Source organism: Peromyscus leucopus, chromosome 20 (genome assembly GCF_004664715.2).
Source record: "Peromyscus leucopus breed LL Stock chromosome 20, UCI_PerLeu_2.1, whole genome shotgun sequence".
NCBI lineage: Eukaryota > Metazoa > Chordata > Mammalia > Rodentia > Cricetidae > Peromyscus > Peromyscus leucopus.
Genome location: NC_051080.1, coordinates 37,541,072 through 37,565,932, shown reverse-complemented (window position 1 = coordinate 37,565,932; position 24,861 = coordinate 37,541,072). Strand labels below are relative to the sequence as shown.

Sequence of the window (24,861 nt, the reverse complement as noted above, 5' to 3'; positions counted from 1 at the left end):
CATGAGGCCAAACAGTTTTCTCGACCATCTCTTCTCTCTGTGATTCCCCATCTCCGAGACACACAATGTACCCATTTAGACACATGTGCGTGCAAACACATAAATTTATTTTTATATACACATACACGTCATGAACTGTACTAGATGGTGTAGAGTACAGTTCCATTTCTTCACTCATTCATCTGTTCAACACCCTCTTAGTATTCGATCTGTTTTGTAGCTGACAGAATTTTCCTGCTTCCTCACCATCAGCTACCTCCAGAATAGCCTCCACTTATTTTCCAAATTTCCAAGCTCTTTTAAGAACTAGCTTGCGATGGGGGGGAGGGGAGTTGGGGAAGTTGGTGGGGGCAGTGCACACCTTTAATCCCAGGATTTGGGAGGCAGATGAATCTCCGAGATTGAGGCCAGCCTGATCTATAAAGTGAGTTCCAAGGGCAGCCAGGGCTACACAGAGAAACCCTGTCTCAAAAAATTATAAATGAATAAATAAGTAAATAACTAGCTTGTGGTCCACCTCCTTGGAAAAGCCTTCCCGGCTTCTAGGCCTCTGGTGGCTCTTCTTTCGAGTTTCTGTAACAGTCAGTGTTCCCTAAAAGAATTTTCTATGACAGTTCACATGTCCACCATCTGGAACCCTCCTGATACTCCGACAAACAGCAGTACCCATGCAAGAAGCCCTGAAGCCCAGGGGGTAGAAGTTTGGGTTAATAGCTTATCCCTTTTTATCGAGTCCACCCTCAGTGAGGGTCCTGCTCTCAAGAGTTCACGGTGGTGGCCCACAAGTGACAGGAGCAGGGCTGGGGGAGGGGCAGAGGCAGGGGCCATGCAGAGAGGCTGCCCTCTGTCCTTTTCAGATCATGGTCCCCCTCTTCCGTCTGTGGGAAGGAGGGCCTCCTTTGCTCTGTGCTTTCCAAATGCTTGCTACCTTTCTTTGTCTTTGTTTTTCTGTTTGGGTTTGGATAACATCTCACTCAAAGCGGTTCTTCTTCCTCCTCCCAAGTGCTGGGATTACAAGTGTGAGCCACCTGGCTCAGCACTTGTTTTCTATAAAGATGATTGAAGATGTGCGCCATGTGGTATTCCTGAGAACACAGCCTTCCTAAGCGAGCATGTGCATGCCTGCATGCACGTACACACACACACACACACACACACACACACACACACACACACACACAGAGAGAGAGAGAGAGAGAGAGAGAGAGAGAGAGAGAGAGAGAGAGAGAGAGAGAGAGAGAGAGAGACGGTCTCACTGTTCACCTGAATGGTTGAAAAGATTCATACTCAGTTGAGTTCTTTGCCTTCCGTGTTCTCCTTATGGTAGACATGCGTTCTGGTGCTGAGGTACATCCCAGTGCCCTAGGCTGTCAGGGACCTTACCCCTTGCTGTTAGGGATACAGACCTTCAGGGCCCTGAGCCACAGCACTAACACAGAGTAAGTATGCAGGAGGACCAAACTCCGGCCTAGAAGCTCAGGAAAGACACTCTGGAGAAAAAGACAACCAGGTGAGGACGGAAGGACCTGGGGAGCCACTAGGAGACAACAGAGAAATGTGTTTTCACAGTAGAAGCCCCCAAGCAAGGATAATGGGGAACATGGAAGACTGCAACGCTCAGCAGAATGACGTAAGACATTGCCGTGGAGGTTGGAGTTGGAGCGGCAGCCTGGGGAAGAAGCTCTTGAAACGATGCAGAATGGGCACGGTGGGGACGTGAGGAGAGGGTGGGGACAGCGGGAATGGATAGAACTTACGGGAACAAGACAGACGAAGTCTTTTTTGATCCAGTGACTATGAGGAGGGAAAGAGGGCAGTAAGGAGATACTTGTGCCATTTTGGATGTAGGAAACCTAGGAGGAGCAGGAAAAGGGTCAGTAGATCCCTCTAGAACGTGTGATATCGGATATTGCAGATATCCATAGGATATCTGAAGGGGCCTCACAGGCACCCTGATACACTGGTGTGGGGTTGAGGAAGGTGTCCTGGGGTGAGAGTGTAAGAGTCAGTGAAGCAGCCGGGCGGTGGTGGCGCACGCCTTTAATCCCAGCACTTGGGATGCAGAAGCAGGGGGATCTCTGTGAGTTCCAGGCCAGCCTGGTCTACAGAGTGAGTTCCAGGGCAGCCAGGGCTACACAGAGAAACCCTGTCTCAAACCAAACCAAACCAAACCAAGAATCAGTGGAGCAGCCGAGGACGTGGTTTAGTGGTAGAGCTTGTACCTAGTGTGCACGAGTCCCTGGCTCCATACCCAGCACAAGGAGAGAGAATAAAAGACATAAAGACAGAGAAAGAAAAGGGAAGTCTGGGCTCAGAAATGGAGCCACCGAGCCCCAAGGTCTTATGAATACAATCCTTTAAATTAGCAGAACATGGCGGTGCACTCCTTTAATCCCAGAACACGAGAGGTAGAGGTGTGGATCTCTTTGAGAGTCTGAGAGCAGCCTGGTCTATATAAAGAGTTCCAAGCCAGTCAGGGCTACATGATGAGACCCTGTCTCAAAACAAACGAAGAAACAGATATAAAATTGAAGAAATTAAGTTTACCAATAGAAGGCAGAATTTCCACAAGTTCCGTTTGTTTTAATGGAGACACACATTTGCTATTTCCTCCATTGCTTCTGAAAAAGACACTCTTCGTCCCTTGTCTGCACCAATCCTGAATTGCAGCTCGCCCCACAGGGGGCTGTGGACCAGTTGTTCACAGAGCATATGCTGTCTGCATGCACTAAAGGTTTACAGCAAGAAGACAGTCAGTCATGCCTTCAGTTTGCTGACGAAGAAATTGAGGTTCAGGGAGACTAAAGCAGTGCCCCTGAACTCCAGTAGCTCCGGAGAGAGTGAAGACAGTCAAGGCTGCTGTGCATCATCCCCCCCACCCCAACCCATCTGGACTTGCCATGGTAACTAAGCCTCCTCCAGCGTGGGAAGCAGTTACCTAGCAACTCCCCATAACCAGGTCAGAGCTGGGGAATGAGACACCACTTGCTGCCTCCCCTGGGGAATTCAGATGTAGAGAGATGGGATGGCCACAAAGGACCTGCATAGAGGCCTAACTGGGAGCACCTAGGTATAGGAATTTCACATCAGGATCAGCAAAATGCTGGGAGTATGGCACAGTCCAGAGCTAGCCTGGACTTCGTCCACAGAGCAAATATAAAGCCTCCTTTCTGTGCGCAGTGCTGATTCTTTTGGATAGCATGGAGCCCACCTCCAGTGACTTGCTGGCTTACTGTGGATGAGGAAGTCCACCAAGAAAGGCTGGTGGAAGTCTGCATCAATGCAGCTATGTAGACACTTCATTTGCAGAGGGAGCTGAGGGTTATTCACTCAGCCTCCTTCTTGTCCCTTTATTATGCCAAGAAATGATTGTAGAATTAGCCTGCTGGTCATAAACAAGCTGTTCTTCTTCTAATATTCCCTGTAGATCTGGTCTTAACAGCCATGTGAGGTGGCTCACATCTGTAATTTCAGCACTTGAGAGAAGGAAGAACGGCTTTGAGTTTAAGCCCAGACAGGGTGGCATACTTGGTCTAAACAAACAAACAAACAAACAAACAAAACAACAAACAAAGACAAAGAAAGGCAGCAAGCATTTGGAAAGCACAGAGCAAAGGAGGCCCTCCTTCCTACAGACGGAAGAGGAGGACCAGGATCAGAAAAGGACAGAGTGCAACCTTTCTACATATCCCCTGCCTCTGCACCAAGAAATGATTATGGAATTAGCCTGCTGGTCATAAACAAGCTGGTTCTTCCCTAATATTCCCTGTAGACCTGGTCTTAACAGCCATTCTCCACCCACCCACCCACCCACCCACATCCCTTCCTTCCTGTGAGCAGAGCCCCACCTGCTCCTGCCCCCCAGTTCTGCCTCCTATAGGTTTCCTCCAAAAGGGCTAAGTCAATGATGGTTGGTTCATTCTTTTGGATGTGTCAGGTTGAGGAGCGACATATGATCCAGTCTTGGCCGTGGAATCTGGGGTGGGGGTGGCTGCTGAAAACTTTTGGGTAGGTTTGTTTCACTAGTTAAACTTAGGGGGGGCTCTTCTCCCTCAGACATTGCCATGTTTACATGTCATGTTGGGACTGCAACAACCACTGAGGAAAAGCTACCAATGCTTAGGGGGGTAGGGGATGACGTTGTTGCATCCATGAAGATGCTCAGGGGGGTAGAGATGACAATGTTGCATCCATGAGGCAAGCAAGCTAGGCACTGCACACTCTTGCACCCCTTGTTCTGGTAGACCATGACACCCTGTGTTTAATGTACTTCTGGTCAAGCCTCCATGTTCACATCTCAGATTCAGGCTGAATGCACCACTCAGTAGATGTCTGGGGCAAGTCTTGATACAAACAAACAAAACAAAAAAAAATACCGAACATCCTTCTTTCTGTATAAATCTAAGATATGACAGACTCCCCAATCTTTTACCTCCAGGCTAGAAGCATGATCTACCTGCAGCTGCATGCCCAGCCTCTTGCAGGTCTTCCCACGCCCAGGATGCTCCATTTGTACGGGAACGAGGTCATTCTGGAGTGGGTTTCCATTTGCTCCTTAGAGCCAACCACTTGTCTCTTTCCCACTGCAAGGTCGGTGAAGTCAGACACGGTGACAGTCGGGTTATTATTATTATTATTATTATTATTATTATTATTATTATTTGTAAGTGGAACTTTCTTTTTAGCAGTTTTAGGCTCACAGCAAAACAGGAGATACAGAACTCCCCAGAGGGCATGCGTAGCCTCTCCTGCTGTCGACATGCAGTGACAGAGCAGTGTGCTTGCTACAGTTGATAAATTTATACTGAAACATTGTCACCCGAAGCCCACAGTTTACATCAGGGGTCATCCTTACTGCTGGGCTTTCCATGGTGTCAAGAAACAGACATGTACCCATCAAACGAGTGGTTGACCTGTCCTGAATGCTTGGCCGATCCATTCCTCCATCCCCTATGACCCTTGGTACACTGATCCTTTCATTTTTATTATTTTAAAATTTTTTGCTGTTGTTTGTCTTGAGAAAAAGTCTTTCTGTGTAGCCTGAGATGGCCTGGAACTCACTGTGTAGACCACGGCTGGCCTCAAACCTGTGGCAATCCACTCACTCACCTCTGTCTCCTAAATCATTTTATTTGACTTACAACAAAACAAAACAAATGCTGTTTGGGGTCGTGAAGATGTGGCGTAATTGGTGGAGCACTTGCTGTGGGCCCACAGCCTTGGCTCCAGCCCCAGTGTGCCATAAATGGACCGCTGCAGTTAAACCCTGTAATCCCAGCACTCAGGAGGTAAAATCAGAAGGAGCAGAAATTCAAGCCATCCCCCACTGCACTCTAAATTGGAGGCCAACACAAAAGGCACAAGACCCTTTCTCGAACGAAATAAAAACTCGCTTTTGAGATGCAGTCATACTTTGTAGCCCCCACTAGCCTTGAATTCATGATCCTGCCGCCTCCCAAGCTGTGGACTTACAAGGACATAGAACCATACCTGGCTGTGACTCTCATCCTTATACTCTCTCCATTGTTTTATCCTTGTGAAGAATTACGCTTGCGATCAGACTGTAGGTAGTCTTTCGGAGAAGGTTTTTTTTTTTTTTTCCTTTAGTAATATGCATGTGGTTTTGTGTTTGTTTTAAGCCAGGGTTTTACACTGTCCAGTCTGGCCTGAAACTCACTCCTTGGGGTAACAGGAACGAGCCCCTCACCTAGCAATAGCCCACTTTTAAAAGCATTGAAATAATGTTTCTTTCCCATACCTAACCCATTTACTTACCGAAGGGCTTTGTGCTTACTTCCATTTTGGAAATTCTCAATACAACGGCCAAAACATCAGTGTGCAGGGTATTAGGTTCATAGTTTTCAGCATCCACAACAATGTGGGTGCTGGGTCCCATGATAAGAGGCTACCAGTCTGTCTTTGAATGTGGCCTCGCATGTTGCGTTTCTACCAGCAGCGAGTGGCTAAATGCTCCCACTACTTCACATCTTAACCAGCGTTCGCTTTCCACAGTGTTTTGGATTTTGGGCATTCTAATAGCTAGGTAGTGTTAGCTCACTGCTGTTTTAATCTGTAACTCCCTAAAGGCATATGATCTCAGGCATCTTGAAAGGAGGCTTGTTGTCATCTGTAGATCATCTTCAATGAGGTCTGTCCAGGTCTTTTGACTATTTTCTAACTAAGTTGCAAATTTCTTCTAATTGAGTTTCAAGAGAGACAATCCTGGGGACTGGAGACATGACTCAATGGTTAAGAGCCCTGGCTGCTCTTCCAGAGGACTCTGGTCTGATTACCAGTGCTCATATGGTGATTCATGACTGCCTGTAACTCTAGTTCAAGGAGATCCAATACCCTCTTCTGGCCTCCATGGACACCAGGCACACACATGTACACAGACATACATGCAGGCAAAACACTCATACAGACAATAAAATAAAATAATTTTTAAAAATTACATTAAGAAATGGCAATTCTGCCTTTGCACTGAGCTCCCTTAGGTAAAATGTGTGTAGTCATGCTATATCAGATCTTTCTCTCTCTCTCTCTCTCAGCCTCTGTCTCTTTCACGACAGGGCCTCATATGGCCCCAGGCTATCCTCAAACTGACCATTGTTGAAGATAACCCACCACGGTCCATCCTGCCTCCCTACTTTCCAAGTGCTGGGATTACAGTCATGTATCACCACGCCTGATTTATGTGGTGCTGGAGATTGAACCCAGGGCTCAGGCACGCTACCTGAGGGAAGCACTCTACCAACTTAACCTCAGTCCCAGACTAGATCTGTCCTTTTTTTTTTTTAAACCTAATTTTTTGGTCAACACACAAAGAAATTGGTTTTATTGTGACGTCTTCATACATATCCATCATTATACTCTGTTCTTATTCCCTTGACCACACTCCTTATCTTTTCCCTCTCTGCCCCTCTTGCTGGTGGTCATCCTGCCTCCCCACACATAGTTCCCCTTTTAGCCTTCATATTACATATAAATATAACATTAACTATATAAGGATATTTTTATATAAAAATGTGTTATATAAGATATTTTATATAAAATTATAAATATATGAACTGCCCTTTCTTGTTTCTCACTCCCCTTAGATTTGTCTCTGGCAAATGTTTTCGCGAAGGCTGTGGCTCATCTGCTCATTCCTTTGACAGGCAGAGTCTACACCACAGAATTGGAAAAGAACGCTAATCAGGGCTTTTCTCTCAGAGCCTCTTGTTAAGCCCTCCCCAGCACAGCCTGCATTCATGTCTCAACCACTCGCTGAGTGATCTGTTTGCCTTGAGCTATCCAATCTAGGTGTGGAGGCAGATCAACAAATCACTCACTACAGTGCGGTGTTTTGAGTATTGGGACAGGAAGCCGAGCGGTGATGCTTTAGGCACTTAAAAGAGGGACATGTATATGAGCCATGGCAACGAGGCAGGTTCCGGTGGGATACTTGCATTCTGAGCTAAGAATTAGTGTCTGAACCCATGCTACCTAGCAAGGTAGCCGCTAACCACATACAAAGCTCTTGTTTTAGCCACCTTTCAATTGTTTAGTTGCAAGCTGGGTATGGTGGCACATGTGGTATTATCCCAGCACCTGAGAGATAAAGGATCAGAATTTCAAGGTCATCCTCTGCCACATATCCAGTCCAAGGCTGACCAGGGCTACATGAGACCCTATTTCAGGCAATGAAATAAAAATTTAGGAATGTAAGCTGGGCGGAGGTGGCACACACCTTTAATTGCAGCACTCGGTGGCAGAGGCAGGTAGATCTCTGAGTTTGAGGCCAACCCGGTCTACAGAGTGAGTTTCAGGATAGCCAGGGCTACACAGAGAAACCTTGTCTCAGAAAAGAAAAGAAAAAAAAGCTACACACGGTAGTGGCCACCACACTGAACAAAACAGCTGCAGAACTAATCTAACATCACTCTAGTCTAAAAAGCAAAAACAATAACAACAAAGTTGGGAGAAAGGCATTCTGAACAAAAGGAACTGAAGGTGTGTGTGTGTGTGTGTGTGTGTGTGTGTGTGTGTGTGTGTGTGTGTGGTGGAGACAGTATGAGTCACTCTGGGACCACAGCGGGGCTGACTGAAAAGGCTCAGGCGAGGAAAACTGGGGATGTGACTGAACAAATATGCAGCAGGCAGATCACAAATGCCTTGAGTGGAATGCTAAGGACTTGAAACGGAGAGCTATGGGAGCCCCTGAAGGATTTGAATGAGAGCCTAATGTCATCTGCTTTACATGTTCATAAGATCTGTCTGGCAGCCATTGGAGGCTAGATCAAAGGGGGCCCCTCCGTCAGACAGGAAGCGAGGGAGCCAGAGCAGAGACCAGTGCCATCACAGGGAAGGAAGTGAAGATCAGCTGCGGTGTAGGCATGGATTGGACAGAGCAGGGAGAGGAGCCTCGTGACTGATCTTATCAGGCCCGTAAGAGGTGCTATGTAAACACTTGCTGATCTAATGACCTAATTGTAGCCAAGCTCCAACCCAGAACAGTGTGCCATGCATTGGTCCCTACATGCTATTTACTGCCCAAATAAAGCAGTGGGAGAAACATGCACCAAGGAGAGAGGAGACGACATGGAGAGAGGGGAAGGCTGGCGTTCCTATTCTGTCTGAGGGAAAGAGGGCTCAGGTGAAAAAGGAACAAGCTGAGCTCGTGGCAGACTGTGAGGGACCCTGGGCCCAGCTGTGGCACATTTTTTAGCACTGGGCACAGGTCATTCTCCAGCCCACCCCCTCCCCATTCTCCTTGCCACATGGATCACGGGGCAGATTCCATAGCCTGAAGGATCAGACCATTTCACCAGCCGACACATGTGACTCAGAGCAATCTAAAACGTAGTGAATGGAGGGTGTGTGGCACAATGGACATGGATAGACAGACTAGGACTCCCAGAAATACCCAGTGGAGTATCTGAGGGCAGTGGCAAAAGCTTCAGTCCCATGAACATCACAGAGAAAATCCCCTTGTTTACACCTGTAGGTCTGGAATGCTTGAGGCATTTGGGATGAATCAACAGACGAGATGGGGCAGCTGGTACTTGTTCATTGTTGAATGATGTTCCTGGGAAGACATGAAGAAATGTCTACTCCCCGCCCAGGCAGGGAACCAGTGACGGGCCAAAGTATGGATGCCACCAAAGTCCAAATCAATGCGTTTACTGAGGTTACTTACAGGAGTTTGGGTAGGGGTCACTCACAGGAGCAGATGACTCACAGACAGCTGTGTCACCAAAGCCCACCCCAGCATGGGTGACAGTTCATGAAAAACTAGAAACCTAGACCTCACTGCACAACCTGCAGGCCGCTCAACAGGTTGAGGAGTATCCTTTCTGGTGGCTCTATTGGTCGGAGTCTCTTCCAAGCAGTTCAACTGGTCTGCCTTTTTTCAGGGCGCTCAACTGGTCTTTGCTTACCCCAGCTGCTCTGTTTGAGCCTCTTCTAAGCATCTCAACAGTCTTTACTGCTTATATACTATTGAGGAGAAAGGGGCCCAGTTAATCTAGACAGTTTCAGGGACTTCCTGAGCCTATTTTGAGTTGTTTACTTCCTGTCTTAATGAGCTTCCTGGTAAGATAGTGTTTCACCTCCCTCTTCTCATCCTATACCTGAAAGAGTTTCCCTCCAAGATGAAGGCTTTAACTTTGGAGGAGCACAACATCATTCATTAGACACATATTAATTGACACTCCTTCCCATGTACCATGAACAGTGTGAGATGCAGGGCATGCAAGGGTCTAGAAAACACAATGATCCCTGCCCCAAGGAGCATACAGCCCAATAGTCACACCACTCACTCTAGTGTCCCATCTGCGTGCATGCTGTTCAGGAAAAGCACGAGACTCAAGAGGTAATCTAAAGGGATATATTATTTCAGATGCGGGGGTCTGAGAGGAAGTGATTCGTAAACCCAGATCTGAACAGCAGAAAACAGGATATGCATTCCACGGGGTACCCACAATTATGAGAACCCTGGGAACAGTTTTTGGCCATCTGGAGGCTGAAAGAAGGACAGTGGAGAAGGGCATGAACACAACAGGAAGTTAGAGAGGAGATCCCACAGGCGCCAGATCTTGCAGGACCAACTGGGAAGAAAAGAGGTGTGATCCGATTTGTCTGTCCAAAGAATGCCTTGGTGTCAGTGTGGAGAGTGTACCAGGGATAGGAAGGAATACAGGGCAACAGAGGACGGTGCAGTTGCTATGGGAGACAGAAGGAGACCGTGGAGGGAGATGAAGTGGAAGGACCTGAAAAACAATAACAAAAATAAATTGTTTTAAAGAACTGCCGTGGTAGACACTCCTGTCTTGCAGATAGACACGTTGAAACTAGACAAAGCGTCCTGCAATTATTTTGACCAGGCCAGTCTGTCCCCTGTGTGGGCTGTTTGCTGAGATCTAGTGATGGCCCTGCTTTGCCCATAGCCCAAAGGGATGGACATTGATTTTTCTCTTTAAGGATTTCCTGAGAAAGCTTCTGCACCTTCCACAGCTTCTGCTCTTGTTTCAGATGGTTTCTATTAGGGAATTCCTGTTCGTGTCTCAGCCGAACGCCTGTCACTTGGAAAATTTCTGATTCCTGATGAAGATGCAAGAATAAGTCACCGGGCTGCCGAACAGAACTGATGTCATAACGACGGTAATGAGTCGTGCCTGTCCCAAAGAAAAAGTGACTTATTCGTTAGCCACAAAGAGCAGTGACTGTGAATAGCCCCAGAAAAAGAATCCAATTAGATTTGTGTGGCTGATGCCCTTGCTGATAAAAGCACCTGGGAGCTTGTTAGAGATGTAAGACTGAGTCAGAACCCTCTTTTTAACACAGTCCCTAGACAACGCTCAGATGCTGGAGATTTTGAGAAGTGTTTCCTTAAATCACCCCGAGACCATCTAAAAGCGAGTGGGCCGCGGCAGCTTCTGGATATTCGAAATGAAGTAATTTCCAGTAAGTCGGGAGGAAACCACAACTGGTTCGACAGGAACTGGCTTTTCTCTGGAAGTTTCTCTGCTCAGATGTCACGAAGTCACCTAGGGTGTGGCGGCCAAAATCAGAGACAATGTGTTGGCTGCTGCCTGGGCAGCTGGTGAGAAACACTAGGTAGATACGCTCCCTTGGCTCTGAGAGGCTGGCATGTGGAGAGCAGAGAAGGGATCGGGATGGGGGTATGACTCCTGGTGCCCTTCTCCCACCTCCCAGGAAGCAGTCGCAGAGTGGCCAAAGAGATTTGAGCCCCGAGTGAACAGCTTGGCCCTGGTCTTCTTGGTCTGGTCGTCCCTGTACTCCCTTAGTGGTTCGGGTGACTCCTGTCCCCTTCTGAATTGTGCCCTGATAACGGGCACAGCAGTGAACCTCAATAAAAATTCCTCCTACCTTCTCCCACAATGGCTGCTAGAACAGCAAGCCCATTCCAGGGGTTTTGGGGCTCTGTCTCTCCAGGCCTCCACCCCTGCCACTCCCAGCTAGGGCTGAATTGGGCTGGCCACACAGACAGCAGACACAGACTGGCAAAACCATTACTGTCTTCTTGTAGAGTGCTTCAAGGCACAGTATCTAGACCAGAACCAAGCTCGTCAGTCTCTGCCTCAGCCAGGGCTGCTCCTCCCACGGAATCAGCCAAATGGATGAAGCTTGTGGGCTGTTGAAAGCATATGGTTTGCAAATACTGTAAAACCAAACATCACTTTTGGCTTTTATTTACTGTAATGTTTCACATCTCCCACTACCAAGCTTGCTGATCGGGCCCACTTGGCCTCGGCTTCCACTCTCCTTCCTCCTTGGGGCCTGCCTCTGCTCTGTGCCCCTCCTGGTGCCTTCTTCCCCCACCTGCATTAGGGGGCCTCCCTTCTATACCAGCTGCCCATACCTCCTCTCGGACCCCCTTCTCCCTGTCTCCTCTCTGCCGTTCCTCTGCTCTCCATCTTCTGACCCCTCCCCTGCGTTCGCTTCCCAAGGCTGCAGCTGCTCCTCATGCATGCTCTGTTTCCCTGCCCTTCCAGGCTGTTTTCTCTTCCCTCTGCAGTCTCTCTCTTCCTCTCTTTCTCTAAGGGGAACCCGGGGACCAGAGAATTGGTGAATCAGAGTCACAAGGGACAGAGTGCATGCCACACTGCAGTGGCTTGTGAGTCACACTGTTCTTTTATCGCCTTCAGTAACAGATGCCCTCCAGTCCCTCCCTGAAGCAAGAGGGGACACAGGGGACAGGGCCCCTTGCCACACACCCCCACCACCACTTCCACCCCAGAGCTTCTTTTCCTATCTCAGAACACACACACATCCGCATGTGACCGCACTGATACGCTTGTAAGGGCCTTCTGTTGTGACATGCTTGTTCCCAGGCTTTGCAAAGGCACCGACCGAGCTTCCCCGCCAGTGTCCCCTCCCCTCAGCCAGCCTTCTCTGTGCTTTATTCCTCAGGGTAGGACCAGGACACACAATTCTAGTTTGAGGCGACAAAGAGGGACAGTGGCAGCGGGGTTCCTCCTCCCAGGTGGAGGGAGGCCCGCAGCGGCCTAGCATGCAGACGGAAGAGGGAACTCGTTTTCATGAGGCTTCGGTCCAGGGTTAGAGTCAACCTGTCAATCTGTTTATTGATCTGCAGTCAATGCTCTTGGCTTCCCTCTGGCCCACTGGCAAAGATACCCTCAACCACAGAAAATCAGGAGCAAAACCCAAGAGCACGCCCCAGAGACAACCCTTGTAACCACAAAATGAGGCTTCTGACACATCCCACATCCTCAGCCAGGGCTTCTCCAAGCACTTCGCAGAATCTAGGCTACAGCTTTCTCCGCAGCTGGGAAAACAGAAGTTACATTCAAGCAAGCCACAAGGGCCTGTGGAGAAGCCCCATGCTCCCCAGCAATTGGCTCTGTGGTGTCTCCATGTTGGAGACACTCTCTCTTGTCAGCCACAGGCGAACAGGATTACCCAAGGGACAGTCACTGGTGGAGAGTAAAAGTTTCAGCCAGGCATTGACTAGGCCTGAGGCTTGCAAGGCTCTCCCACACCAAGCTGAGACTCCTGACCACACCCTTGCCAGCTCCCTGCTCAGACTTGCTTGGTGCCCATGGGCCTGGATCTGCTCTACCTTAATTCTCAGGGCGCAGTGCCTGCCCTGTGGAGAACAGGAGGGAAGCCTACCCTACTGTAGGTGGACGGGGCCAGATGAGCTACTTAACATGCCTCGCCAAGCCCAGCCCCGTCCTATGCGTCCATTGCTGGGGTGTGACCTCTGCCTAGCTGCTTGCTCTCTTGGAAACTTCCCAAGCCGGAAAAGAGGCTGTGAAAGTTCAAGGATCGGGAGAAGTCCATTTCCCTGCCCTGCTCTCAGCTCCCTACTGCCCTCTCACACAGAGAAGAGCGGGAAAAGCATCCCATTCTTCACTCAAGTTCCTTCTCAAGCCAGTCAATGAACCAACCCAGCTGCCAATAAGTTACTAGTATAAAATGTTGTGTGTCGACATGGGCATATATATACGTGTTTTGTGTACGCACAGGCACACATGAACATCACATGCACGCATGTGTAGTTATAAAGTCCAGCTGTTTTCCCTTGTCCCTATCTGGCCGGCAGCTTCAGACAAAAAGCTTCTAGCCTCCCAGCAGGACTCATCGCGTCATGGGAGCCACATAGTTGGCAGGGAAGAGACCCAGTTTGTTGTGTAGACGGCCGGTCCACCAAGACGGGTTAGAGCTGTCCAGGACTTCAACCACCTCTCCACTTCGGAATCCCAGCTCATCCTCCTCCAGAGCCTCGAAGTCATACAGGGCCCGGGCCCAGCGCACTCGCTACAGGGGAAACGAGAGACATGCCGATGAGCTTGGAAGGCTGGCCTTGGGAGCAAATGTCATACAGTGGAACCATGACTCTATCCTGAGTCCCCTGGCCCTTCCAGAAGGCTGATCTTGAAGCACTTCAGAGCAGACCTGGTATGCACAGCCCTGGCCACTAAGGTACTGGGACACACACCAGCTTCGATATGGTCTTGTTTTGCTTTTGTGGAAACTGGGACCTCACATATGTAAGGTAGGTGCCCTACTACTGAGCCTGTCCTGAGACCGAGGGCACTGGGTCACCGGGACAAAGGTCACCCGTCTTCCACTGCCGGAAGAGCAAGAACAGGGCAAAGCTCAACGGTCAGATTGCAAACAGCGGCCTGAATGAGCTGCTGAGTCAGGCTGAACCCTCCCTCTCCCGAGAGGCTGCCTCGCGCTCTCCACTCACTCACCCCTGCCACCTGGAGCTGCACAGGGTCCGTATGTCTCCGCTGCATCAGGGTGGCATTCATCTCGCTGCCAATGCCGCAGTGCCCGTCATTTATGTCGAGGCTGCCTCCGCGGCGGTCCTAGAGACATGCAACAGAGGGCGGTTATCAGCTGGGGCGTCTCTCACGACCTAACCCAACCCTGTGCCTCGCTTGGGTGCTGTCTACAGAACTCACACCCAAGAACTAACTCGCTGACCATCACCCTTCATCTTGGGAAATGGACAGGAGGGAATCTGAGGGGACCTTAGATCCTAGAGGAGAAGATCATGGGCTTCATTTATCCAGTGACATAGCAGCTATTTGGGGAGTCATGTACCCATGCCTCAGGAACGTAATCAGTTATCATCATCGTCATCATCATCATCTGTGTGTATATATGTGAGAGCGTGAGAGCGTGAGTGTAGAGGCCTGAGGTTGACATTGGGCATCTTCCTCTGTCACTCTCCATCCACCTGAAGGGACGTTAGTGACCCTGGGACTCACTGATTCAGCTAGACTGGCAGGGCCATGAGCTCCTGGGACCTGCTGTTGATTGGCTTCAGCAGTGAGGTTAAAGGCGCGTTCCCCTGTGCTGGCATTTGCATGGGTGCTGGGAATCTGACTGCAGACCCTTTCATTTGCCTTCAAACACTTTCCTCCTTACCTGTCTCTTTACGTGTGTCCCCCCCCCCCATTTTTTTCTTTTACTTTTGAGACAGGGTCTTGCTTTGTAGCTCAGGCTGGCTTTGAATTCACTATGTAGCCCAGGCTAGAGATGGGCTCTTAATCCACCTGCCTCGGTCTCCTAAATGTTGGGGTTATAGGCGTGCACCACCACACCTAGCTTGTATGGTTCTTTTCCTAGTTAAAAAAAAAAAAAATCAGAAAAATGTACTAGTTTAGAGGAAGAACCACATACAGTAATGTGCTAAGTGAACTGATGGAAAAGTGTCCAGGCATGCCGGGGTCGATCAGGGAAGGAGTCTGGGAAGAGGGGATGCCTGGGCTCCAGCTTGAAGGAGGAGTGGGACTGACCAGGAAAGCTCCACCCGGCCGACAGAACAGCTTGTAAAAAGCCAGAAAGAGAGGAAATGCACCGAGTCATGCCAATGACAAACTGGCGCCAGTTGCTGGATTATCTGTTCGCTTGGTGGTGGGGGTTGGTAGCAGAATAGGGACCTGGGGGAGTAGATCCAGGTAGCTAGCTCACACAGGACCCTGTGCCCTGTGGAGGAATGTAGGACCAGCGTCCTCTTAGTGTATTGTCCATCCAGCGGCAATCCCATCTGGAACAGGCAGGGTTATAGATAAACAAGGCTGCTGCAGGTGTTAATCCGTTTTTCTTTTTATGGGTTAAGGGGCAAGAATTGGAATTCTGCTGACAGACTTAGTCTTCGGTGTGTGTGTGTGTGTGTTCAGTCTGGGAACTCATATGGTCTTTGGGTGGGTGGTTTCCATCATAGGGCCCAGAATCTTTCAGGAGGCTGGTCCAGGCCTGGGCCATGGGGTGGGCAGGTCCTCCTTCTCTCCTAGCTCTGTCCCTTCCCTCTCTTCGGATACCTGGTGAAAAGGATGGTGCTGCGGATACCGCTGTGGAGGGGGCTGTGGCCCGGGTGGGAACTGAGGAGGTGGCTGCTGGTGCTGCTGGTACTGCTGGGGACGGGGAGGAGGGTTATCGGACAGCTTCCGGTTCATCAAAGGGCGGATTTCTTCTCCTACATTTCCACTTGGGTGAGGGCCTCCCTGGGACCTCCTATCCAGGCCGTTGCCCCGGTGACCCTGGAAAAGAAAACAGGGGCTCCAGATTCACCCTTTTCCTGGGCCTCCCCGTTCCTGTCCCTCTTCTGACAGTAACTGTGTGTGTGGGGGGGTGCTAGTAAGGCTTAAAGGAGATCTAAGGTTTGGACCTCCGCTTATCAAAAGTGGTCCGTGCATTCTCAAGTCTTCCCTACTTCATGAGTTCAGGCCTCTGGTCGACAAGTTCCATTTGGTCTAACCATTTCCATGTGCTCTCCACTCAATCCATTTCTACTGGGTTTGTTTTTCTCTCTGTGATCAAGCTTAAATATTCTACTTTTCAGGCAGAAAGGGACAGGCGATTTGAAAGGGGCCCATGGGCTCTGGGGAAGTAAACCCTCCCTTCCAAGCCCCCAGCTGATTTGAAGGCTGGGATGCTACAATCATCAGAGCAGAGTGTGCTCCCACCCAGAGCACACCGGAAGTTCAGAAAGGAAAACGAAGGTCAACCGAGACCTGGTGGATTATTTAGCCACAAGATAAACAATCCACATGTTGCCAAACTGCTGGACACCCTACCCTCCAGATAGCTCTGCTCTTGACTTTGCATAGTCTGGAGCTGTCATTTACAGCCTGGTGACAAGGACCCAAGACAGCAACATTCTGGCAGAGCCATGGAAAACAGGCCTTGGTGTCCCCTGTACCAGGAAGGAACAAGGCCTCTCGGTTTCATATTGTAGCAGCTCATGAATCAGAAACACTTTATTGTTATTTTTATTTATTTAACGAACAATTACATAGAAAGTTGGGCCCAGTACATGCTAGCACTGCACAAATATTAACTCACTTAATCCGGTTTAACAACAACTTTCCACGGCCTCTCTTATCTCTGAGCCCCGCATCCTAGTGACTTAATACTTCTGTCCGTTTCCTGGTTAAAATAATCCACACGATCTCGGTTGACCTTTGTTTTCTGAACTTCTGTGTGCTCTGGATGGGAACACCCTCCTCTCTGGCTATTGTAGCTTCCCAGCCTTGAAAACAGCTGTGGTTTGGAAGGGAGGGTTTACTCCCCCAAAGCACACGGGTCCTATCCCTGGGGTTCCAGCTGTGCTAGTGGATGCTTCTTTCTTTATTACACCTCTCTCTCTGTCTGTCTGTCTCCCTCTCTCTCTTTTTCAAGACAGGGTTTCAAGACAGCCCTGGATGTCCTGGGGAACTCACTCTGTAGACCAGGCTGGCCTCGAACTCACAGAGATCCGCCAGCCTCTGCCTCCCTAGCTGGGACTAAAGGCGTGCGCCACCACTGCCCGGCTTATTACACCTATCTCTTAGGACCATGTTCTTTTCCCTCAGAAATAGTTTGTACTTGCATGTGTACACATGTGTACATATGTGTGTGAGCTCACTTGTGGAAGGCTGATTACCGTGTCTTTGGTGCTTGCCTGCTATGGACCAGGTTCTGTGGCAGGGCTTGTGACTGACTATGCCATATTCAATCTTCACAGAGGCCCGGTGAGGGAGGGAGGGACTATTAGGCTTTCCATACTAAGATGAGAAAATACGTACTCAGAAAGCATCCTTTTATTGTTTGCATGTTATTTGATTTGGGGGCAGTGTCTTGCTTGCCCTAGCTGTCCTGGCATTTACTATGTAGCCTAGGCTGGCCTTGAACTTGCAATTTTCCTGCTTCTACTTCCCAAGTGCTGGGTACAGTCATGTGCTACCATACCCAGCTTCAGAAAATGCTCTTTGAAAAAAAAAAAGGTATTTTATTTGGGGCATATGCCTGTGTATACGTATGCTACGTGTGTGCAGGGGCCCAAGGAGGCCTGAAGAGGGCGTCAGATCCACTGGACCTAGAATTACTGGTGGTTGTGAGGCTCTAATGTGAGGCTGGGATCTAAACTCACGTCCTCTGGAAAAGCAGCAAGTGTGTTTAACGCCCCAGCCACCTCTCCAGGCCTCAGAAAAGCGTTCTGAACTTGACTAGGTGACACGGGTAGTCGGGAATGAGGTGGGATTAAACCTGTGCAGTCCCTGTATTCCCCGAGGCTGTCAGGAAACCGCCTGCTGCTTTAGTCCTGACCCCTAGGCTTCTCTGTAGTCTGTCACCCTGATCCTTGAGCAGCTCCTGGGCTGGGCTGAAAAACAGCGATGTAAGATCCACACATAACTGAACAACTGGCACCTCCGATGTGAGCTAACATGTATAGTGTATTTGCGGTGGGATTAGGGGCGATGGAAGAGATTGGGGGACACTAGATTATCTTACACTCACAACCCCCTATTTATGCTGTCTTAAGGAAACAGGATCTGAGAGCCTTCCAAAGTCGTCACACAGCTAGGAAGTGTTCAGCTTGGATTAAACCTGAGATCTGACTTCGGATCAGAATATCTTTTTTTTTTTTTTTTTTTTTTGTGGCTTATACAGGAATTCAGGCTACCCGAAATCCCTGGCCTGGAGTTTATCTGGACCCGAGGCATACCTGATCTTCTTTGGTTCTATCTCTAAGGAAGATCTGCTTCTGTTTGGAGATGGAAGTCGTCCTGTAGTAGTCCACCAGCTTGTTCAGGGACGGGAACTTCTCAGTCCACAGGAAGTAATTGCCCTTGTTGTCTCTCATGACTTTGAAGTGCTGCACATCATCCTCATGCCTGGGGATCAAGCAAACTTAGTGATAACCATGTTCCTGCTGGGTGGTCGTTTGTATCCAGAGATGGTGAAGTTTTGTTTGAGCAGGCATTGTATGAACACGTCTTGGGGGGGGGGGAACGGGACGGGGACGGGACATAAACAAACATCTGTTCTACCCCATAGGGCATCAATAACAAAGTAAAGATTCCACTCAAGTCTACTTTAGTGAGCCAATGAGTTTAATTATGGCTACGTATGGTACCAGGGACAACATACAAACAGCTATACCACTGAAGAGAGTGTTTCTCTTCCCCAGTCTCTATTAACTGCCTCCATATCCTGGGGGAGGGGGCTTGTGATCTCCTCCGCATTCCATGGTGGGACATTATTAGGGCCTGTCTTGTGTAGGTCTCTTGCAGGTAATCATAGCCATTGAAAGTCCAAGAGGGCCATGGCCATGTCATGCCGTTCATTCTTCGGCAGCGGGAGAAATAGACATGGGCAACCTGACCCAAGCTCTAGTAGCAGGTTTGTGGGAGGGACCATCTACAGAACGTGATCGACACGAGCTGGGATCTGCCTTGGATGATGGACAAACATTTAGAAGGAAAAAGTGGGGCTGGCGAGATGGCTCAGCAGGTTAAAGGTATTTACTGTCAAGCCCGAGCACCTCAGTTTGACTCCCCCAAAAACCAAGTCCTCCAAGTTGTACACACACACACACACACACACACACACACACACGCACACACATCAGATAAACAAGCAAACAAGTAAAAAAAAAGGTTGGGCAAGAAAAGAAAAATGTTCCAAATATCTTCACAATTTTATTTTATTTTTAATGATGTGTATGTTTGTGTAAGTAAATGCCATGTGAGTGCAGGTACCTGTGGAAGCCAGCAGCTGGATTTCCTGGAGCTGGAGTTACAGGTGGTTGTGAGCCCTCTGATGTGGGTGGGTGCTGGAAACTGAACTTGGGTCTTGTGTGAGAGTACTATTCTTGTAACCACTTAGCCATTTCTCTAGACCCGTTCCCAGTAAGGCCTGAGCAATCAAGGTGCTTTTGTAATGTTTGTTTGAAGCAATGCAACACCAGAGTTCTGTTCTTTGCTACAGACTGGCAGCAGAGGGCTGTTTTTTTAATGTTTGTTTGTTTGTTTGTTTTTGCTGTTGTTTTTAAGACCCTGCTGTTTTCCTATTGTCAGAAATGTCTTGACTCATCTCGTCTTGATCTAGTCTAAGTTTATGTTTCGTATAAATAAGATTATAAATTGTACTTTGTGGAAACACATTATACGGAGTTGTAGATTTTAACTGGAAAAGACCTTGGACATAGTTCAGCCTTCTGTTTTACCAGTGAGGATGCTGTGACTGAGAGAGGCCCAAGGGCTTAGTCAAGGTCAATGTGAATGCGTGGCAAACCTGAGGGAGAATGCCCAGTCTGATCCTAGCGAGCCTGGGTAAGCATGCTGACTGCTTTTAGATCAGTGCCTTTTGCTACCATTCTGAATTAGGTGGCCAGGCACATCTGTACCAGGTTTGCAGAAATCTGATTGTAGCCATCTAAAAACAAGGGGGGAGGTTTTAATATCAGCTCTGGTCTTACTCCACAGCCAAATTGTCCTTCTTGGTTATAGAGTTTTGGTTTTGGTGGTGCCATGCTGTGGATATCGATTGCTCTGTATGCTATGAATGCATTGCTCTGATTTGGTTGATTAAATAAAATGTTGATTGGCCAGTAGCCAGGCAGAAGTATAGTATAGGCAGGACAAGCAGAGAGGAGAATGCTGGGAACAGGAAGGCTGAGTCAGGAGATGCTGCCAGCTGCCATGAGAAGTAAGATGTAAGGATACTGGTAAGCCACAAGCCACATGGTTAATTTAAGATATGAGAACTAGATAGCAAGAAGCCTGCCATGGCCATACAGCTTATAAGTAATATAAGTCTTCTGTGTGTTTACTCGGGTCTGAGCAGCTGTGGGCCCCAGTGGGACTGGAGATAACTCCAGCTACTGTGGCATATACCTTTAATCCCAGCATTTGGGAGGCAGAGCAAGGTGGATCTTTGTGAGTTCGAGGCCAGCCTGGTCTACAGAGTGAGTTCCAGGACAGCCAGGGCTACACAGAGAGACCTTGTCTTGAAAACCAAAACAAAAGTATAAGTAAAGTTTTGGATTGTTTTTTTCCAAACAGGCCTGTATTTGCATGTTGAGTATTAGTGCTATCAGTGGCCATTTCCAGCAGGAAAGTCAAGAGTTAAAGGGCTTTGGAGAGTAGAGATTCATTTGAAGGTTAGTGGAGGCTTCTTAAGGATGGATTTAGGGATCTGTGTTAAGAGGGAACAGGAATTTTGGGCCTTTATTTTCATCATGTATTTGGGTTCTACTCATAACCAAGGGTAAGTAAGTCACTTCCTGTCCAACTGAATCAGGGTGGAAAGTGACACATGGCCATCACTGCTGATCTTCCTCAGGAGTTTGGACATTAATAATGGCTTTTCTTCCAGATCTGGCATCTCAACTCATAGAGGAGGAAGTATTTCTTGTGTATAATAACTATTCTTCACTCAGTCCCCCCCAGCAATCACGACGGACATCATGTTGCTGCTTGACAAAACACCTACCCATACACACATAATTTTACAGAAAAAGGAAAAAAATAAAAATAAAACAGGTTTGATTGATAAGGTTTATTAACAGGGCAAAATGTCATCAATGAAGATCCAATGAGTTTAGAATTTGAAATTAAATAATATTGGCTTGAGCTAATATTTGTGATTGCCCAAGGTGTGAAGACGTTTTAGTTAAAGAGAATTCAGAGTATAGGGGCTAGTGACATGGCTCAGTGGGCGTGGTGGTCTGAACAAGAACGGCCCCCATAGGCTCGTCTATTTGCATGCTTAGTCACCAGGGAGTGGCCCTATTTGATAGGATTAGGAGGTGTGGCCTTGTTGGAGGAAGTGTGTCACTGTGGGTGGGCTTTGAAGTTTCGAAAGCCCATGCCAAGCCCAGTCTCTCTCTGTCTCTGTCTGCAGATCAGGACATAGCTCTCAACTACTTCTCCAGCACCATGTCTGCCTGTGTGCTGCCATGTTTCCTGCCATGATGATCATGGACTAAACTTCTGAAACTGTAAGCCAGCCTCAATTAAATGCTTTCTTTTAGAAGAGTTGCCTTGGTCACGGTGGTCTCTTCACAGCAACAGAACAGTGACTTAGACAGCGGGTAAGGGTGCCTACCATCAAGCTTGATGCCCTTGAGTTCAGTCCCTGGGACCCACATGGTTGAAGGAGACCCTCAATTCCCCAAACTTCTGACCTCCATATGTGCATATATACCCCTCAGCAGCTGCATACATGCACATGCACACACAGTAAATATGTTCTTTACATTTTAGCAAGCTGTCAAGTTTGCTGATGTTAAGGAGTCCAAGGTATTCGTAAGCACGCTTGTTGGTGCACATGCCTCTAGAGGGCTGGTGCATCATTTTTCAGTCCTTCCTACCTCCGTTTTTGAAGATCCTTTCTTTCTAAATAACAAAGCAGCTGCAGTTTATCACAAGAGATTAGATTTCTGCACAGGAAGCAATAAAGCTTCACACCTTTCGAAATCTATCAACGAGTGCAGGGCAGCGCTGCCTATCAAATCCCCGGGGCAGGAGGTGTGTCCTGTGCAGGCTCAGGGCTCCTTCCTCCTCTGCTACGAGCTGCATTTCATGCACTTCAGTTCTGCGGTCACCAAGTCTGACTTGCAGTCTTTGACACGCTGACCACACGCACTGTATTCAGATCTGGGGTTTGTCAGTTCAGGTCTGTGTCATGTCCCTGCCTGGACTGAGTCACTTCCTATAAGATGCAGCACAAGAGTAACAGGGTCAAAGGTCCTTCTGGTCCCCTTCCCCAGAGGCTTCCCTCAACTTTACCCTGCTCTTCCCGGCTTGGCTTTGTCAGAACCTTGCTGTGTGGAAGCAGCCTGGCTCTGTGTCCCGCAGCAGCGGCTTGGGGAACTGCTTTTCTCTTGCCTTGCTTCAGCCCTCTATCGGCAGAACCGAAAAGGCTGAGGTCTAAACTTCCAGACGGACACAGTTAAGTGGGAGTTCCCTTTCCTTCTCCCTCCTTCCACAGATGTCCCCTGATGTCTACAGGGTGTTCAGAGCACACCCATAAAGCAGATCAACTTGCTTTCCAGAAGTATCTGGGCTAGACAGGGAAGCAGATAAATACATACCTTCCCCCCCCCCCTTCCAGCTGGTTCTTAATATCCCTGGCTGTTCTGGAACTCACTATGTAGACCAGGCTGGCCTTGAACTTACAGAGATCTGCCTGCCTCTGCCTCCTGAGTGCTGGGATTAAAGGTGTGTACCACTGCTACATACATCATTTTGAACAGAAATCAATGTATAGAGGAGTTGAGAACACATGTTCTGGGGAGGAAATAGTAGCATGGTTAAAGAGATGCCACCCTACTTTTGATCACTGGGTAACCTATCAGCTTGAGCAGTGGCAGGCTGAGACAGGTCAAGGGGGCGAGGGGGGCTGGGAATAGCCAGTACCTGACAGAGATGGAGAAGTCTCCTGGGGAGCTCTGACTGGCCCTGATGATAAAGAATCCAATTTCCTTGCCCATGAGTAAGTTCTCTGCTTGGTGTCGAGAGAGGCCTTCATGGAACCACCTGTAGTGAGGGGGCAAAAGAGTTCTTTGAGACACATGATGGTGATGGGGAGGGAGAAGGGACGTGGAAAAGATGTGACTCAAGGGCAGAGGCCAGGGGCCCTGAGTCGGGGTTTGGGGCATGCATTCTAAAACTTAGCCATGGCACTCGTCAGCTTTCAGGGAAGCAATGGACCACTCCTCTGGACTTGCTCTCCTTGTGCCTTCCCTCCAGAAATTTCTCTCTAGCTTGCGAAACTCGAATCCTGAAAGTCTGCCGCTGCACCAAAAAATGGGACCTTGTGGGATGCGGCCTCCTGCCACTAGGAAGGGACATCAGAGGAGAGGACGTATGGGATGGAAAAGGGCTGCTGCAGGCATGGAGGCAGGGCTCCTGGTCAAGCTGGTAGACAAGGCCTGGGCACCATGCTCTTCCTGAGAGATGTCGGTCCCATGGCACATTTCCCCAGGAGCATTCAGGACAGTTCCAGCTCAGGGGGGGTTCAGGCTCTCCGGGCTAACGTGGGAGCCTCGGGGGCTTGGATTGCCATGCCCAGCAGAGACTGCCAGGTGTCCAGGAAATCTTGCATACGCTTGGAGATGAGAAAGTCTAACAGCAGCATTTCCAGCCAGCTTCTTCAATTCTTTTGTGAGCTATTCCCTGTGCTCTGAGGTCACCCTCTACAAAAATCCAGGTTGGAAACGTCTTGGCTGAGAAAAGAGAAACGGGAGAGAAACCAAATTTCCCAGAGCACAGTCAGGGTGGCAGTGGCTGGAATGTTCAGAAGAATCAGACACACCAGGTAAGGGGAACAGTGGCTGTAGCTTGGGGCAGGAAACCACACACTCCTCTCCACCCTCGAACGAGGGTTTCCCTCACGGCTGGCGGGGGGGGGGGGGGACACGACCCCATCACACTGCTTCTAGGTGGCTGCTCTAATTGCTGCCATCTGAAGGCTAATTAATGTCCAAGTCCCTTTAGGACACACGCATGGCAGGCCTCAGCTTCCGACTCCCTTGTGCTTTCTAGAATTTGAGCTCCTCGACTCCAGACTCAGATAACGGGAGGGACACTCTTCCTCCAGACCTAGGTGACAGCAGGAGGTTGGTGGTGCCCAGAGGGCTTGGAGCCTGGGGTTGCTGGTGTCTCACATCTCTTCAGGGGTGAACAACTGATTGCCACGTGTAGAAAACAGCCGTGACAGGAGGAGGTCAGTGCGCTCCGCAGCAGCCCCGGCTCGAAGGAAAGCCTTCAGCAGAGGCAACAGGCAGGTAGGCATGTTTTAAAAGGCTATATCCTCCAACTAGAATTGAGCATGGGCTTTTCTCTTTTTTAAGCTTTCCAAAATTTTTCATACATTTTGTATCAGACACAGGAGGCCAGGGTTTCAAACTTCCTTGTTATTCGAAAGCTACTCTTTCACTTATTGACTTTTTTTTTTTTTTTTTTTTTTTTTGGTTTTTCGAGACAGGGTTTCTCTGTGTAACAGTCCTGGCTGTTCTGGAACTCACTCTGTAGACCAGGCTGGCCTCGAACTCACTGAGATTCACCAGCCTCTGCCTCCCAAGTGCTGGGATTAAAGGCGTGCGCC

General features: G+C 48.9%; 1 protein-coding gene across 2 annotated transcripts in view; it reads right to left on the bottom strand.

Moving 5' to 3' along the window:
- Nucleotides 1-12,564: 12,564 nt before the first annotated feature.
- Grap2 (GRB2 related adaptor protein 2) overlaps nucleotides 12,565-24,861 on the bottom strand; it is a 75,838-nt gene continuing 63,541 nt past the window's right edge. For both annotated transcript variants that reach the window (XM_028871188.2, XM_028871187.2), the window contains 5 exons: nucleotides 23,172-23,291; nucleotides 18,473-18,641; nucleotides 15,807-16,025; nucleotides 14,229-14,345; nucleotides 12,565-13,788 (listed from right to left, as the gene is read on the bottom strand). In XM_028871188.2, the coding sequence (XP_028727021.1) occupies nucleotides 13,609-13,788; nucleotides 14,229-14,345; nucleotides 15,807-16,025; nucleotides 18,473-18,641; nucleotides 23,172-23,291 (805 nt within the window). In that variant the 3' untranslated portion in view covers nucleotides 12,565-13,608. The remainder of the gene's footprint in view (nucleotides 13,789-14,228; nucleotides 14,346-15,806; nucleotides 16,026-18,472; nucleotides 18,642-23,171; nucleotides 23,292-24,861) is intronic.